A 15,374-nucleotide genomic window follows, 5' to 3' on the forward strand; every position below is an offset into this window, starting at 1 on the left:
AAAATTTTTGGGCCACATGATGTGGGATCTTAGTTCCTTGATCAGGGATCGAAACCATGCCCTCTGCGTGGGGAGCATGGAGTCTTAACCACAGGCCAGTGAAGTCCAGTGGACTGCGTGTCTGTTGCTAACACAGGGACTAGCCAAAGAGGTAGCTCAAGAAAATACAAATACATGAATGAATAAACGAATGAATCAAGACTTGGAGCTAGTGGAAGATCCAGAATCTCACTCACTTTAAAATGCAGGCGCTCTAAAGCAGACCACAGACTGACATTAAAAAGTATTTAAGTGGGCCATTAAGTAAGTTATTACTCTCATGCAATAACCCAGTGTGCTTAATTACTTTAATTACTTTGAGTAACAACAATTTGTTGGCCACTGACTGTCAGTCTAGGATGGTGCCAGGCGCCAGGGCAGGGGTGGAGGAGGGTTTTCACAAAGTGGGAGAGTTGGTCTGTGGATAATGATGAAATGTACCAACAGGAGAAAGTGAACCATCGACAATGGCCCCGGCTTCTCCCTGAGGGAGGCTGGACTGGGAGTCTCTTGCGTGGTGGAGTGGGGGCCATGGGGGATGAAGCTCAGTCTGGCCCCTTTTGCTGCAGCTTAGATGACCTTCACTTTGTTGGAAATCAGTGTTCACTTCTGTTAACAAGAGTCAGAAGTCTTTTTGACTCAAACATTGTCATTTCTGCTTGGGCTCAGGAACTCTCTGGAAGAAACAGAGGTTTGTAAAGGCCAGAGGTTACCAGTTGGAGTTTCTCAGTCTGATCTATTTGTGTTTGGCCTAATGACCCCCAAGGCTCTTTTAAAATTTTATTTCAAATATAACTTTTTAAATCCCCTCCCATATAAAATGTAGGCAATTTCACATAAAAACCCAGTTTTGTATTTTAGCTTTGCTGGAAAAATTAGAAGATCTGGTAACACCGACCTACAAGCCCAGACTGCGTCTGCGGCTTTTCTGCCTCCTCAGACTCCCCTCCTCAGCCTTCCCCTCTTACCCGGCCAGGCATGGTCTACACCATCGGCCAAGTTTCAGGACACGTATCTGAACAGGAGGCATTCAAGTGATGCTCATGGGGGAATGTCCGTGGGGGTGGAAGGCGGGAGGGTGCTCCCTACGGGGTTGGATCAGAACATCTGAGTGTGTTTTCAGCTCCAGAGGTTCTGAAGGCACCCCATCTCTAATTGCTCATCTGAGAATCATGGGCCATCATGAGTTACAGAACAGAGGAGGGCATTGTGGCAAGGGAGAGTGAGGTGATGGTCATTTACTTCTGATGCGGAGAGCCAGCATATTCTAGATGCCAGCATGGGGCTAGGACTGCTCTAAGCCCTGATGGCATTACCACCCACTTTACAGAAGGAAATTGAGGCAAAGAGAGATTACTAACTTTCCAAAGAGTTGTGGGAAAGCAGGTGACAGAACCAGATAGTCTCGTCCAGATGAAATCGGAATTGAGAGCCACAAGTGCACACAACCAAGAACCACTCTTTGAGCAGGAGAGGGACAGGCAGAAATGAGTGATGATGAGTACAGTTAAGATGAGCACAGCAGAGCCTGTGGGCTAAACGCCCATTGAATTAATGCTAAACGCGATTTCCTCAGAGAGAATTTTTCTCCAGGACAGTGTGTTCCTTTCAACACACAAGTAACTTCCTCAGGTCACAGAATTAGGGAAACCAAGTAAGAAGCTGCTCTGGGTTTTATAAACTAAGCTGGTTCTTAAGTAGACTCACTTTTGTACTTTTTTACCTTCCGGATGGAAATGGGGTTGAAAGTCTGATGCTGGGAGTTGAAGAGGTAGGCAGACCACTATGGGGACAAAACCCACCTTTCAGGCTCAGAACTAATTGTCATGCGTGGATGATGAAGTCAGCATCACTATTTTATATTCACACTCTTACTTCACAAAAAGTACCATGTGTTCCTATTTTAAGCGGGTTTCCCAAAAGTTCAAAATTCATCAAGCGCTAATGGAAGTCAACAGGAAATCCATCTTTGTTGGTTGTACAGCCAGTTTTTTCCATAATGCACTTAGCAAAGCCAGGGAGACGGGGCGGGGCAGGAAGTGGCGTTTATGACGACGGGCAACTCACTTATCTGTTACATCTGTCTGTTTGGTGACTGTTGGTTATTAGAAATGAGGAATAGGTTGCGAAGGTGATTTCCAGAGGGAGAAGTGGAAAGCAGAGAAGAACGGTCAGAATCGAAAGAGGACAGGGCGTCCATCGTGAAGTGGGTGTGACATTGGCATGAGACTAAAGGGACTGTGGAGCAGAGCTGGAAACCCGTGGAATCAGCAGCCTTCTGGATGCAAAAGAGAACAAGAGGTAGTGTGCGTCTGCATTTATTAAAGGCACACCGGAGAAACTGGTGATGATATGCAAAAACAGGGTCACAGACACCTGGCTCTGGGGACAGTTCCAGGCTGAACACGTCTCAGGATTTAGAAGGGATCGCGAGTTATATTTCAGCGGCTTTGGTCTGAGAAAAATCTGTGTGTGATACAGCAAGTCTGTGGCTGTTGGTCCACATGACACCGTGTCCAGCGAGTGCCTGCCACTTTAAGAGGAATCAGCAGGAAATATCTAGAACCATATACAGACCTTTGGGAGATAAGTTCTAGGAAGCACTGGTGCCCCCAGACACCGCTGAGGATTCTCAGGGTTCCTCTTTAGCCAATAAGCAAGGAGAATCTGCTCAAAGGTTTTCAGGTGGCCACCTGCTACTTGCAAAGCTCTTTAAATTCCCTGAGCAGATGACTGTAGGGCATTCACACTCCTGGGTGTGGTAGAAACCACCATTTTCTAGGGGTGCTCTCTCTGTGTGCAGCAAGAAACTGTCTCTGAAGGTGGGTTTCAGTACAGACCAGACAGGTATCTGGAAAAGGTCCCATTGTGATGGCTGAAAAATACAAATAGGTCAGGATTTTAAGGGTATTGGTAAGGAATCTGGATTCCTGTTCTATTTTTAAAGTTAAATGCTGATGTGATTGAAAATTCCTCTTCTGTATTACATCAGATGTCCCCATCCATTCTGTAAGTGGGGCTTATAAACTATAAAAAGTTTATCCTATGAATGTGTAAAAATACTGCAAGGTGCACTAATTATTAAAGAAATGTAAATTAAAAAACACAGTGAAGTCTCACCCATTAGGATGGCTGCTATGAGAAAAAATAAGATAACAATTGTTGGTGAGGGTGTGGAGACAGTGAAACCTTTGTTTTCACTTTGGTGAAAGTGAAACATTCCTGCCCTGTTGGTAGGAATGTAAAACAGGGCAGATGCCATGGAAAACAATGTGGCTGTTGCTCAAAAAGTGAAAAGAATTACCACAGGATCTAGCACTTCCACTCCTGGGTAGATATCCAGAATAATTGAAAGGAAGGTCTTGAAGAAATATGGTTATACTCTTGGTTATAGCAACATCATTCATAATAGCCAAAAGTGGAAGCAATTCCACTGTCCATTGATGGATAAATGGATAAACAAAGTGTGGCTTATACGATGGACTATTGTTCCATCCCTAAGTCGTGTCTAACCCTTTGCAATCCCTTGGACTGCGGCATGCCAGGCTTCCTTTTGCTTCACTGTCTCCCGGAGATTGCTCAAATTCATGTCCATTGAGTCCACGATGCCATCCATGGTTTAAGGATAGACTATTATCCATTCTCAAAAAGGAAGGGCATTCTGACACATGGCACAACAGAGAGAGGGAGGCTTGCTTGCTCGTGTGCTCAGTCATGTCCTACTCTTTGTGACCCCATGGACTAAAGCCCACCAGGCTCCTCCTGTCATGGGATTCTCCAGGCAAGAATATTGGAGTGGGGCTGCCATTTCCTCCTCTAGGAAATCTTCCTGACCCAGAGATCGAACCCATATCTCTTACGTCTCCTGCATTGGCAGGCAGGTTCTTTACCACTTGAGTCATTGGAGAAGAGCTAGAAAGGGAGGGAAATACGTCAGGTCGGGCTCTGGACAAGCATGCAGGTTGCCCTGAGACCAACACCTGGAGGAGGAGGAGTCGAGGCAGGCTTGGGCAGAGGGAGACTCCAGCTGCAACTCGAGCCCCACATCCTCTGCCCACCCAGCAGGAGGCTCTCAGAGATGCCTGGAGCTGACTAGGATGACCAGGCCTTCTCCTCCTGCGGGGTCACTGGATGTCCCCACCCCCAACCCATGCTTGGGAAAGGGCATGACCTCCGGCCTCTGCAGGAACCCTCTGCAATCTGGAGGGCCTGACAGCTGGAGGCTGTGTGAGACAGCTCGTCCTTCACTGACCGGGACTGGGTGGCCTGTCTGTGTCCACACAGAAGGGCTGTGATTCATGGGTGAGGAGATGGGAGGTGAGAAGGGAGCAGGTTCAGAGTAGCCTGGGGCTCACTCTGTGTCAGGCTAGCCCACAGCTGCCTCCACTGTGACAAGAGGGAGGAAGGAGGAGTTGGGAGGAGTCAGGCGGGTGCTCATCTGGTGGTGTAAAGGTGTGGACATCTATGTTCTCAAAGAGGTTTTGAGAAATGCCAGAGGGATCATAAGAAATGCTGTCTCAGGGGCTGGGGAAGCGGGCCTCCTGGAGACACTTAGGAGAGTCGCAGCCTTACATGTCCGTGGAAGTTTGTGGAGGAAAAGTTAAAGCTGGACCCATCATTTCTAAGACGTGACCTCCTCCAGCGCGGGCCCGAAAGACTGAAGGCAGGACCGGCTTTGGAGGATTTCCACGGCCAGGAGACCTTGACGGAGAAAGAGGAGAAAGAGGGGGCTGACAGCATCTGGAGCAGAGGAGCGCAATGACAGCCAGCGGTACTGGGGCTCAGAAGGGGTGTGTGACTTACTCAAAGTCACACAGCTGGTAAGTGGCTGGGAACCAGATTAGGCAAAGTAATGCAACCCTAGTGACAAACTTCCCTGGTGGCTCAGACGGAAAAGAATCTGCCTGCAGTGCAGGAGACCAGGGTTTGATTCCTGCGTTGGGAAGATCCCCTGGAGGAGGGCAGGGCAATCCACTCCAGAGTTCTTGCCTGGAGAATGCCATGGATAGAGGAGCCCAGTGGGCTACAGTCCATGGGGTTGCAACTAACACTGACAAAGTCAGGGTCCTGGCAGGACAGCTGTGGGACATCACCTGAGTAATGCACAGGTTGTGTAACAGAAGGACCACTTACAAAGATGCTGGAGGGGAAGGAGAACCTGGGGAGGGCACGGATTTGGCGCTGGAAAGGGGAGGTGTCATCACCGCCCTAGATCTGCAGAGGCGAGTAGACAGCCATTCCAGAACCTGGTGACAGCAAGGCAGTGTAGAAGGACTTCCCGCCAGGGGCTGTGTTTTGCAGAAGAGTGAAACTTCCAGCCTTTGATGACCCAGCCCAGAGGGAGCCTTCGGATAAGGGAAGCCTGAGGACAAGGGAAGCTCCAAACCCAGAGCACAGAGGCCACTGTGAGGGAGCTGGAATCAGCACAAAACCTTGACTCCTCAGGACATCAACCACAAGAGTTCTTTTCTGTTGTTTTTGAGCACCAGAGTTCTTTTATCCTTAGGACAGGAGCAGTCATCTCTCTTCTGTGATGTGCTGAGGGTCCTCCTGGGACCTCAAACTGCCAGAGTCCCGGCGCCGGGGTGATGGATCCAACTGAGGCCGCTAGACACACTGTCCCTCAAGTGCAGCTGGAGTGCAGCCTGGGAAGCCCTTTCCACTTGGCCGTTTCCTTCTAGCCACTCTTTCAAGGGGTTTCTGATGGCCGGTCTGCTAGCCTGCCTCTAGCCCTCAGCTCTGACCGGCGCTCTCCGCGAGGACAGGGGGCTCTGAGGTGCGCCAGGGACAGCCCCCTGGGAGTTGGGGAGCCGAGATCCTCCCCCCCGGCCCCACCCCGCAGCTGTCGGAGCGCCCCCCTGCGGGCGGGCATCTGGGCGCAGCGGGGCATAGGGTGGAGGGAGCTTGCAGCTGCCAACTCCGGGGTCGCCTGGCTGGGGGGCAGGGAGGGGACACGGGTTCCGGTGACAGGAACCGGGCTCCGGGCCACCAGCTCAGGCAGCCCAGGAAGTGCGACCTTTGCAGCGAGCAGCTGGGGGCCCGGCTGGGGGAGCCGGAGGGTGGGCGGGATGAGCCTCAGGGGCTGGAGCCCAGAACCAGAAAATCTTCAGGCGGAAAACTTTGGCGCAAGTCCCCTGCTTTACAGATGGGGGATTTTAGCTCCAGATAGTGAGCTGACAGCGTGGTAGGCAGCAGGAGGTGAAGAGGGACAGGAGGTGGCCCCTGGGGCGGCCTGTGCGTTTCTAAGGGGAAGGGGCTGCCTGCCAAGTTAGACCGTCCGTGGTCCTAGGTGAGCATCCCATATTAGGTAAGCGCAAAAAACCAACCCAGAGAAAACAGCCCTTCCACGTGTGCTGAAATCCCATTCGCTCCTCTCTCGGTTTCCCGGGGCTGGCCAAACTTAGGCATAAATGTATCCAAGGGCGGCCTTTCTCGCATCTGGGTGGTCACGTGGCGTGGGGACCCAGCACTGCTGAGCACAGGTTAAGGGCAGAATCTCCAATTGGGTTCACGGTCGGCCGCGCCGACAGATCCTTGCAGGCTGACCTCGGGTTACGCATCAGTTGATTGGGACGATGGGGGGAGACGGCTTTGACCGAAGGCAGAGCCAGCAGCGGCCGCCGCGCCCGGGGATTTCGCGGAGCTCTTTGGGGCTGACCAGCCGAGTGGGAAGAAGGGTCAAAGCGCAGGGTCGCGGGGCAGGGTTGCTCCGCCCTGTTGAACTGCCCGCGGGGCGCTGCTCAGGCCAGGATCACCGAGGACATCAAGTCAGCGCGCCGCCCGTCGCTCGGCGGTGGGGATCGAACGCGCTCGGCTGGCCTCGGTGGCGACTTGGCCCGGGGTCGCTCGGCTCCGCGGCGCTCTCCTGACGGTTTCCGATGCCCAAGTCTTTGCTTCTACCCACTCTTTCCCTTCGCCCCTGGAAAAAAAAATCCTAAATATATCCGGCGAACTGACTTTTTTTTTTCTTATTTTACACTGGACTTTGCTAACCCTCAGGACAGGGACCATTTTTAATCAGAATTATCGATTTAGAAAACCAAAACCAAACTATAACATTCACACCCAACCACGCCCAAAGTTATCCGTGTGGTAGCTACAATTCGTGTGAACACGCACAAATCATAAACCACTCTCACCCACCCCCAAATCCACAGACGTCCCCAAACTCGAAGCCGCCTAGAGATAGCAGGCAGTGACTTCATTCCCCGAATTAATACGAATTTGAGCAAACGCTTCGGAGACACTAACATTTTCCCTCTCGCTTAAAAAAAGAGAAAAAGAAAAAGTTGGCCTAAGCTAATGCTCAGAAATACATTCTCATGTTTCAGAACTTTAAAATAAATTAGTAATAAATTAATGTAATTAAAAACTAAGGGGAGATAAGTCACTTCCGAAGGAGAGGGGAAAAGAGCTCTGGGAATAAAATTTCCCTGCGAATATAAAAGGGGGAGGAATTCTCTTCCTAAATTACTTCCCCCTCAGCCACTCCATAAGAAAATGTCTTGGGCTCCAGAGTTACCAGGAGGTCGCCCGGAGCACAGCTGGGCATGGGGGCCGGGTGGGGGCCGCAGGGTCACCCGAACCCTCCGGGGTCGCCGCTCCCGCTCTCCAGCACTTTCCAACTTCAGAAGCTCATGACCGAGGGGCGTCCTCGCTGTGTTCCTGGCGGAGGGGAACAGGACTCGCGGCGAGACTGAGGGACTTGGGGAACTTCCTCGGGAGGGGACAGCGCGGCAGAGGGACCGGGGATCGGCGGTTCCGCCGCCCGCCCGCGCGCACTGGGAAGGCAGCGGGGGCCGCGCTCAGCCTGGGGCCGCGTGGAGGTCGGGATCGGAAGGAAGGTTCTGTCCCGGAACCACGCGGGGCCAAGCGTGGGAAGCCCGCTGACCCCTCTGGGGCCGAGTCTTCTCATCCAGAACTTCCTGAGTGCCGCCGGGGTGAACCGAAGCTTCCAACCGGAACGCGGCGCATCAATGCAGCAGCGAGGCCGCCGCCAGGCCGGGACTGGTCACTCTACGGAGGAAACTCTAGACAAGAGACTTCGAGTTGACTTTATGTGCAACTTTGGGATCGATTTGCTCCGAGTTGACTTTTGACATAGAAAAAACACCTAATACTTCGTGTAACAGGTCAGCAAATCAAACCGACTCCTGATGCAGGCGAATGTTGGCTTTGATATTTATTCATGGGAAGGGAAGAGAACGTTTTCCAACATACCCAACAACCAATATCCGGACAAAACTTTCACACACACTTTTCGGCGCCGGGAAAAATTCCCACAGCCTTTAACTCCCTGTTAGTTTCTCCCGACCTTTCTCCAGCACTTTGGGAAGCAAGGGAAGACTTTTTCCTAAGGATGGTTTCTCAGGAACTATCTAACCATCCACCGATAGCGTTAACCTGCTGCCCGAGAGAGATCAACTCCCAGCAAACAGTAAGAAGGAGACTTAAAAAAAGAAAAAAGTTCGACAGCGATTTCCACTTAAACTTCCTAAACCCGTGCCAGTTCCGGAAGGGCCCCCCTCCGAGTCCCGGAGTAGGGTGGGCGGGCATCTCCGGCCAGACTCTTGCGCTTCCACCCCTTCCCTACTTCTAACGCGCGCACACACCACCGTCCCGCCCGCGAACCATCTGTATGGGGACGCGTGTCCGCACACAGGAGCAAATGCAGCCGAGCCCGGCTCCTGGGGAACGAGTGCGGAAGTGCGTGCGGGCGCCGGGGTGCAGCGATCGGAAGGTCGGTGCTTTCCCTGCACGCGCGGTCTCTCCAGCATCCTTACTCCCAGCTGCGCCTGTCACCAGCCCCTGGTTCCGCCCCTCCAGGCCCGCCCCTTGTCTCTCAGCCAACAGCAGCCCCCGATTGCTCTCCACCGCCCCCAGAGCCTTTCCACACCCCCATGTTCCGGGAGCTGGTTGGCTGCCGAGCCCTCAGCGAAGCGGCGGGATTTGCATGGCGCTCCGGGTTTCTGGTAGGTGGAGTGACCCATCACTCCCGGTGGCCGGGCCCGCCCACTCTGCCTCGGTCTCCGGCGCTCTTCCTGCGCAGTCCTCCTTCGCAGCCTCCGCGGGGGAAGCGCCGGGGCTGCGCTCAGAGCTCGGTTCACGCGACTGTGAGGAGGCAGCCCCGGCGAGCGGCTGTGCGGCGCACACAGTCCAGAGGGGTCGAAACGCCGGAGTGCGGAGCTCTGCCGGCCCCGAGCGCGGCGTCGCAGTCCCAGGCCGGCAGTTGCCACCACCCGACCTTCGTTCCAGTTGTGGCTCCTCCCGGCAACATGTCAAAAGCCGCCGGCAGTGCAGCTGCCGCCGCCACCTGGGGCAGAGCAACAGCGGCGACCGCGGACGCGCGGGGCCAATAAGCCGAACCGCCCGGCGTCCAGGGAACTCTCGCCGCGCTCCCTGCTCCGGCGGGCCCTGCGCCATGTGCTGAGCCATGCCTCTCGCCGCGCGCGCGGGCAGCGCATGGGGCAGCGCCTGAGCGGCGGCCGGTCCTGCCTCGATGTCCCCGGCCGGCTCCTGCCGCAGCCGCCGCCGCCCCTGCCGCCGGTGAGGAGGAGGCTCGCGCTGCTGTTCGCCATGCTCTGCGTCTGGCTCTACTTGCTCGTCTACTCGTGCGCCGGCTCCTGCGCCGCCGCGCCCGGGCTGCTGCTTCTGGGCTCCGGGTCCCGCGCCGCCCACGCCCCGCCGGCCCCGGGTCCCGACGGGTCTCCCCCGAGGCTGCCGTTCCCGGCTTCGCCAGCCACCCAGTCGGCTGCGGGCGAAGAGATGGCCGAAGGCGCCGCGAGCCAGGAGGAGCAGAGCCCCGAGACGCCGGACTCCCCCAGCCCCATCTCTAGCTTCTTCAGCGGGTCCGGGAGCAAGCAGCTGCCGCAGGCCATCATCATCGGCGTGAAGAAGGGCGGCACGCGAGCGCTGCTGGAGTTCCTGCGCGTGCACCCCGACGTGCGCGCCGTGGGCGCGGAGCCCCACTTCTTCGACCGCAGCTACGACAAGGGCCTCGCCTGGTACCGGTGAGTGTCCCGGGCAGGGCCAGGGGCTCCAGCCGCGATCCTGACGGGGAGAGGACGCAGGCGTGGCATGTACACCGGAGAGCTGACAGGGGTACAACTTCGGACCACCCGGGCGGGAAGGGGAACCGAGCGACGACCGCGCGGTGCTGGCCCGCAGCGCCTTACGGGGTGCGCTGGGCTCCGCTCTCGCCCCAGTCTGGAGACACTTCTCCAGGCTCAGCGGCCCACGGTGCCTAGGGATTAGCCCTGCGATCTTTCCTCAAGGAAAGAGGCCAGCGACTGGGAAGGTGCTCAGAAAAGCGCGCAACCCTCTAACTGCGGCCGCCTCTCAAACGAATCTCGTGTTTTATTTTTCCTCTCGGATTTGGGACGGTCTCCGCCCCAGACCAACTTCTAGAGCAGCTTCTGCTGTCTGGATGGGGATAGGGTGGGAGCTACACCGTGCTGCGGAGGCCGCAGGGAGTCCGTTCACTTTCCGAAGGGGGTCAGGCCGCTCGCGGCCCGGCAGCCTGGGCTCCGGAGGGCGAGCGGGCAGGCGCGCGGCGCGTGGAGCGGTGCTGGTCCCTGTCGGGCAAAGGCGCGCACTGCAGCCGGCGGGAGGCGCGCAGCTTTGAAGGCTTCCAGGCGCCCGGAGCACGGCCCACCGGTTTCCGCTTCCCAGGCCCGGACGCTGAGAGACCCGGGGCCGGGACGCGTGTCTCCGCGGGCCCTTGAAGCGCCGGGGTGCAAAGAATATTATGGGTGCATGGATTTGAGAAATGTGGGTTGCGTGGGCTTCCGTAAACTCGGTTCTCGGGTCGGGTTATGGGTGCGGCTCCAAAGGGACATTGCCACCCACCCCACGGGGGTCATAATCGCGACCTCTTACCAAGGCCTCCCGCAGCCTTTGGGGGTGAGATGTTGGGTTGGTTGAGTTTCCGGTGAGGCGGGGGTGAGCAAGGGATCCAGACTCCGGTCTCGGGAAGTCTCGTCGCCAACCAGGGGTCCGGCCCTTCTCCCCGGTCACTGCCTCCGACCCCCACAAACATAACTCCCTCGACTCGCCAGCACCCCTCCAGGTCCAATCAGCCTGCAAGAGGCTGGGGATTTCGGAAAACAAAAGAAGAGAGTCAAACCAAACCCCATCCCTGCCCCCATCCCCTCTTTGGGGACCGGGAGAGCTCGAAAGATAAAAGGGGGCTGGCCGAGCGGATTAAAACCGCTCTCTCCCCGAACTCGCCCTCCCCCTCCCTTTTGTCCTAACGTTTATTATTGTCAGGAGTTGCCCAAGTCTCGAGGTTTAGCCAGGCCTGACAGTCACCCTTCCCACCGTCCTCAGGCCCTGGACACTGGTTGTTGCGAATGGTGGCTCTGGAGCCCGGCGCCTGGATGCTCGTCCCGACCCCGGCAGCTAGCGGGGGTCCTCGGCGCCCTCACCTGCGCTCCGGGCGGCGCGCGAAGGAGCGACTGCGCCGGCGCGTGCGGTGCCTGGCTGGCAGATGGGGGCCGCGCTAATTGCCGGCTATTGTCATCGACTGTATTGTTGTCATTATTCCAGCCACCACTGCACCTCCTCCTCGGGGGATAACGATTCCGGGGGCTGGGACAGGCAGGCTGGTTACTAGCGCCCTCCAGGTAGAACCCTTCGTAGGCCGGAGGCAGTCCGGCGTTTTCGGAGATGAGACGCGCCGGGGGGCCGGACTGGGAGGAACTGACAGGAAAAGAACTGAATCCTTAATGTCGGGCGGTTCCAGCAGCACCTGGGCAGGCAGTGGAAATCCCCACAGGAAGACTCGCGCAGGCTCCTGGGCGGCCGCCCTCCACCTGCCACGTTCCTTTTGATTGACTCAAAATGCTGAATAAAGAACGAAGTCGCCCTGGAAAGGCTGGCCGCGCGCCTGCAGCCGCTATCATCGTGGCCCCCGGGGCGGCTGGGCTTGGGGGGCGCGGGGGCTTGGCCGGGCCTCGGGGCTGGAGGGGGTAGAGGGGGAGGGCGGGAAGTGCCTTATCCCCCGGCAGTCACCTGGCTACACTGATGGGGCGGACTGTCCGGCCCGGAGGCCCAGCGCCCGCGGCGATGACCCCGCGGAGCGCGGCGGGAGGAGCGAACTGTAAACGTCGCAGCTCTCCCCCAAAGCTGGGTTCCGGGGCTGCCTCGATCCGCGCGGTGCGTGGCCGCAGGGTTAGTGGATTAAGGAATCTTTTCAATGCCATCTGCTTACTTACAACTTTTAAATTAACTTGGAATATTCTGAATGTCTGGGCAAATGTGTGGACTTAATTATTTTGAAGGCGGCCGTTTTAACTTGAAAAACAGACCACACCGGGAGAAGAAGCCTAACCCAGAAGGCTTTTCCTAAAATCCTGTGTCCAGGAAGCAAGCTCCCTTCTTCCCCCGCCCCGCGGAGTTCTGTCCGCGGGCCCCAGTCTGCTGCTCGCTAGAGGAGCTCTGCTCGGCTCCGTCTGTGCCATCAGACACTGGATTGGAGAAGAGTATAAATAATAATTAGCCGGCGTTGCAGTTCAGAAGCAAGTAGTTAAAACAAATCCTCAAAGCTGGAAAATAGGAAACAGGGAAGACATTCGAAAGGCAAGAATGGATGGTTGAATCCAAGGGTCAGCATTGGTCATGGGTTGAAGAAGGAGATTCTGCCTGTGTCTGAGGGAGCGGCTGAGGGAAACTTATGTTTCAGGGACTGCTACACAGCCCGGGTGCGGGCCTAACCGGTAACCCAAGGCCTGGGCAGATTTGCTTGAAGGCTCCCAAGTTGATAGTAGTTCCTTTGACGTGGCAAAACGAGACACCATCGGGCGGCATCCTGGTGGGATGGAGCCCACAATGGTGGCGATGCGGTGCTGACCTGCCTTCCGCCAGAAGTCGGGAAGTTTGCCTCCTCTTTCCTGCCTGCGTGCTCAGTCACCGCTTTCTTCACTGCTGCCCTTCAACCTAAGAGTCTGTTTTAGTCGGGGATGCAAACTCTTCTGGGTTTACTTTTCCAGTTCATCACTCAGCTTACTCTTGAATCTGGCCTCCCAAATTTAGCAGGTACTTATGAGGATCCCACCGGAGGGGCTTATCAGGACTTCTCTTGAAACTGGCCCTTACCTTCTGTTGCAGGGGGTGATAGTGTTTGAAAAACAGAGACAGGTGGTTCAAGAGAACCTCACACTTGCCAAGATGGAGAAACACCCACCCAGTACATTTAGGCTTTCAACATTGATTTAAACTGTGAACAGTCAGTCAGTCCTGTCTGGCTCTTTGCAACCCCATGCACTGTAACCCTCCAGGCTCCTCTGTCCATGGGTTTTCCCAGGCAAGAATACTGGAGTCGGTAGCTATTTCCTTCTCCAGGGAATCTTCCTGATCCAGAGATGGAACCCAGGTCTCCTGTATTGCAGGCAGATTCTTTATCATCTGAGCCACCAGGGAAGCCCAAAATTAAGTATATATTCTTTAATAAGTTTCTCTTTTTGATTTGGTTTAGGTTTCGTAGATTGTCACAAATTTGAATGACCTCAGTTTGGGATTTAAGTTAGCCAAATATGGTGTAACTATTTTTTTTTTTAATATATGGAAATATTCCTTAGACTTTCCACCTTGACTGTTCTTTCCATGTTTGGCTATAAAAACTAAACTGACATTTTAATGCTGTGGCCACAAAAAAAAAAGTGCAGTGTGTGTAGTTTAGTAAGGTTGGCAGCTAACACTTACTGAATGTTTTCCCTATGTGCCAGGAACTGTTTCAGGTTTTACAGGATTAGCAAATTTAATCCTCATCATGATCTTGGGAAGCCTGTACTTTTGCAGATGAGGAAACACAGGCACAGAGAGGTTAAGACACTGGCCTGAGGTCTCACAGCTAGAAAGTGGCAAAGCTGATAACACCAACCCAGGGAGTCCTGCTCCAGAGGTCACTGTGCCATTCTCCCTTGCTTAAGTGACAAAACGTGATATTGGTCATATATGATGAATTCATAACTGAGTTGCTGAGTTGTTTTTTTTTTAAAGGGTTTGAGTTTTCTTTTGTACCTCCAGTGACCTCAACGAGGGTTGCTCACTTTGTCATTCAGCGTAAAAGAAGACCAGCTCCAGAACAGGATAGTAACAGTAAGGACATCCAAAGTTGGTTTATAACCAAGTGAGGGTAATTACATCACCGCGGCAGTTTCCTTTCTCTGCCTGCACCAGACAGTGAGAATCAATGGAGTCACTAACATGACACAAATATCCCCAAACATAAAGACGGAGTAAACATGGCAAGTGTCCCCACTGAGAGAAAGTTTATTCTCCTCCATTTGTCCTCTTTTAAGGCTGGGAGACGTGGGAGAACACAGGGTTAAAGGAGATGTTCCAGAAACTCCTGGAATGAATTTATTCATTTAAAAATGTGCAGTGCTTCAAATCAAGACTGAAAATGTGGACTTCTTAGCCAGAAGACCATTACCATTTTGAGTAGAGTGCTTTAGTATTAGAATCTAAAACCCAGTAACTTCAGAAATCTCTGTCTGGAAAGCTTATACCTGAAAATAGCAACTTTCCCTACATTTTAAATTTAACAAATGCTGAGAAAACTAATTTCTCCCCTCTTTATCTAGTCTGTTTTCAGAAACTTGGTGGCAAAGACTGTTTCTGTCTTCCCTAAGCGAACTTTAAGATAAGACCTGATTGGGGATAATCTTTTTGAAGTAACTGTGTTTTTTCATTCCAATTTAAATCAAATATGCAGCTCACTTCAAGCTGCTGAGTGAAGATCAAAAATCTACATTTATATGCAACAATTTGAAATACAAACCATCTTGTTACAAAGCTGTCAAGATTTATTAGCAAGACAGTGTAGCATGTGTTGGATTCTGTTTTCAATTAGGCACCTAAATTAGACCATAAAATGGTTGATTAATCTTTTACAAGTTGAGGGGAAAATATAACATAAATTAACCTAATCATAAGTGTTTTCCCAGATGCTCTGAGTTAATAAAATAGTCAATATTAAATAGCAACCTATTTGTTTTAGGTAAATAAAATGCTGAAGTTCATGAATTAAATTACACTTATTATTTTCCAAATGATACGCTATTATTGAACTCGTCTCTAAAAAATCAGGTTGCAACCCACATTATTAAAAATATGTATCAAAATAGAATACTGCAATTTGACTAAGCTACTAACTAGATTTTGCTTTTTTAATGGAGCCAGATTATTGAAATTTTTCAACTTAATGTAGACTATTTATAAATATTTATCTTTTATAATATAAATATATTTTATATTATAAAAGATATTTTTCCCAGCTAAAGTTATATTTATTGCTAGATATTTTTTAAAGTAACCCATCACAAGCTTCTGGG

The 15,374-nt window shown here is 53.2% G+C and overlaps 1 protein-coding gene across 1 annotated transcript in view; it reads left to right on the forward strand.

The window, feature by feature from the left end:
- Positions 1-9,094: 9,094 nt before the first annotated feature.
- LOC113877605 (heparan sulfate glucosamine 3-O-sulfotransferase 3B1) overlaps positions 9,095-15,374 on the forward strand; it is a 43,513-nt gene continuing 37,233 nt past the window's right edge. The window contains exon 1 of the mRNA XM_027517844.1: positions 9,095-10,049. Within this exon, the coding sequence (XP_027373645.1) occupies positions 9,502-10,049 (548 nt within the window). The 5' untranslated portion in view covers positions 9,095-9,501. The remainder of the gene's footprint in view (positions 10,050-15,374) is intronic.

Source organism: Bos indicus x Bos taurus, chromosome 19 (genome assembly GCF_003369695.1).
Source record: "Bos indicus x Bos taurus breed Angus x Brahman F1 hybrid chromosome 19, Bos_hybrid_MaternalHap_v2.0, whole genome shotgun sequence".
In the NCBI taxonomy this organism is placed as follows: domain Eukaryota; kingdom Metazoa; phylum Chordata; class Mammalia; order Artiodactyla; family Bovidae; genus Bos; species Bos indicus x Bos taurus.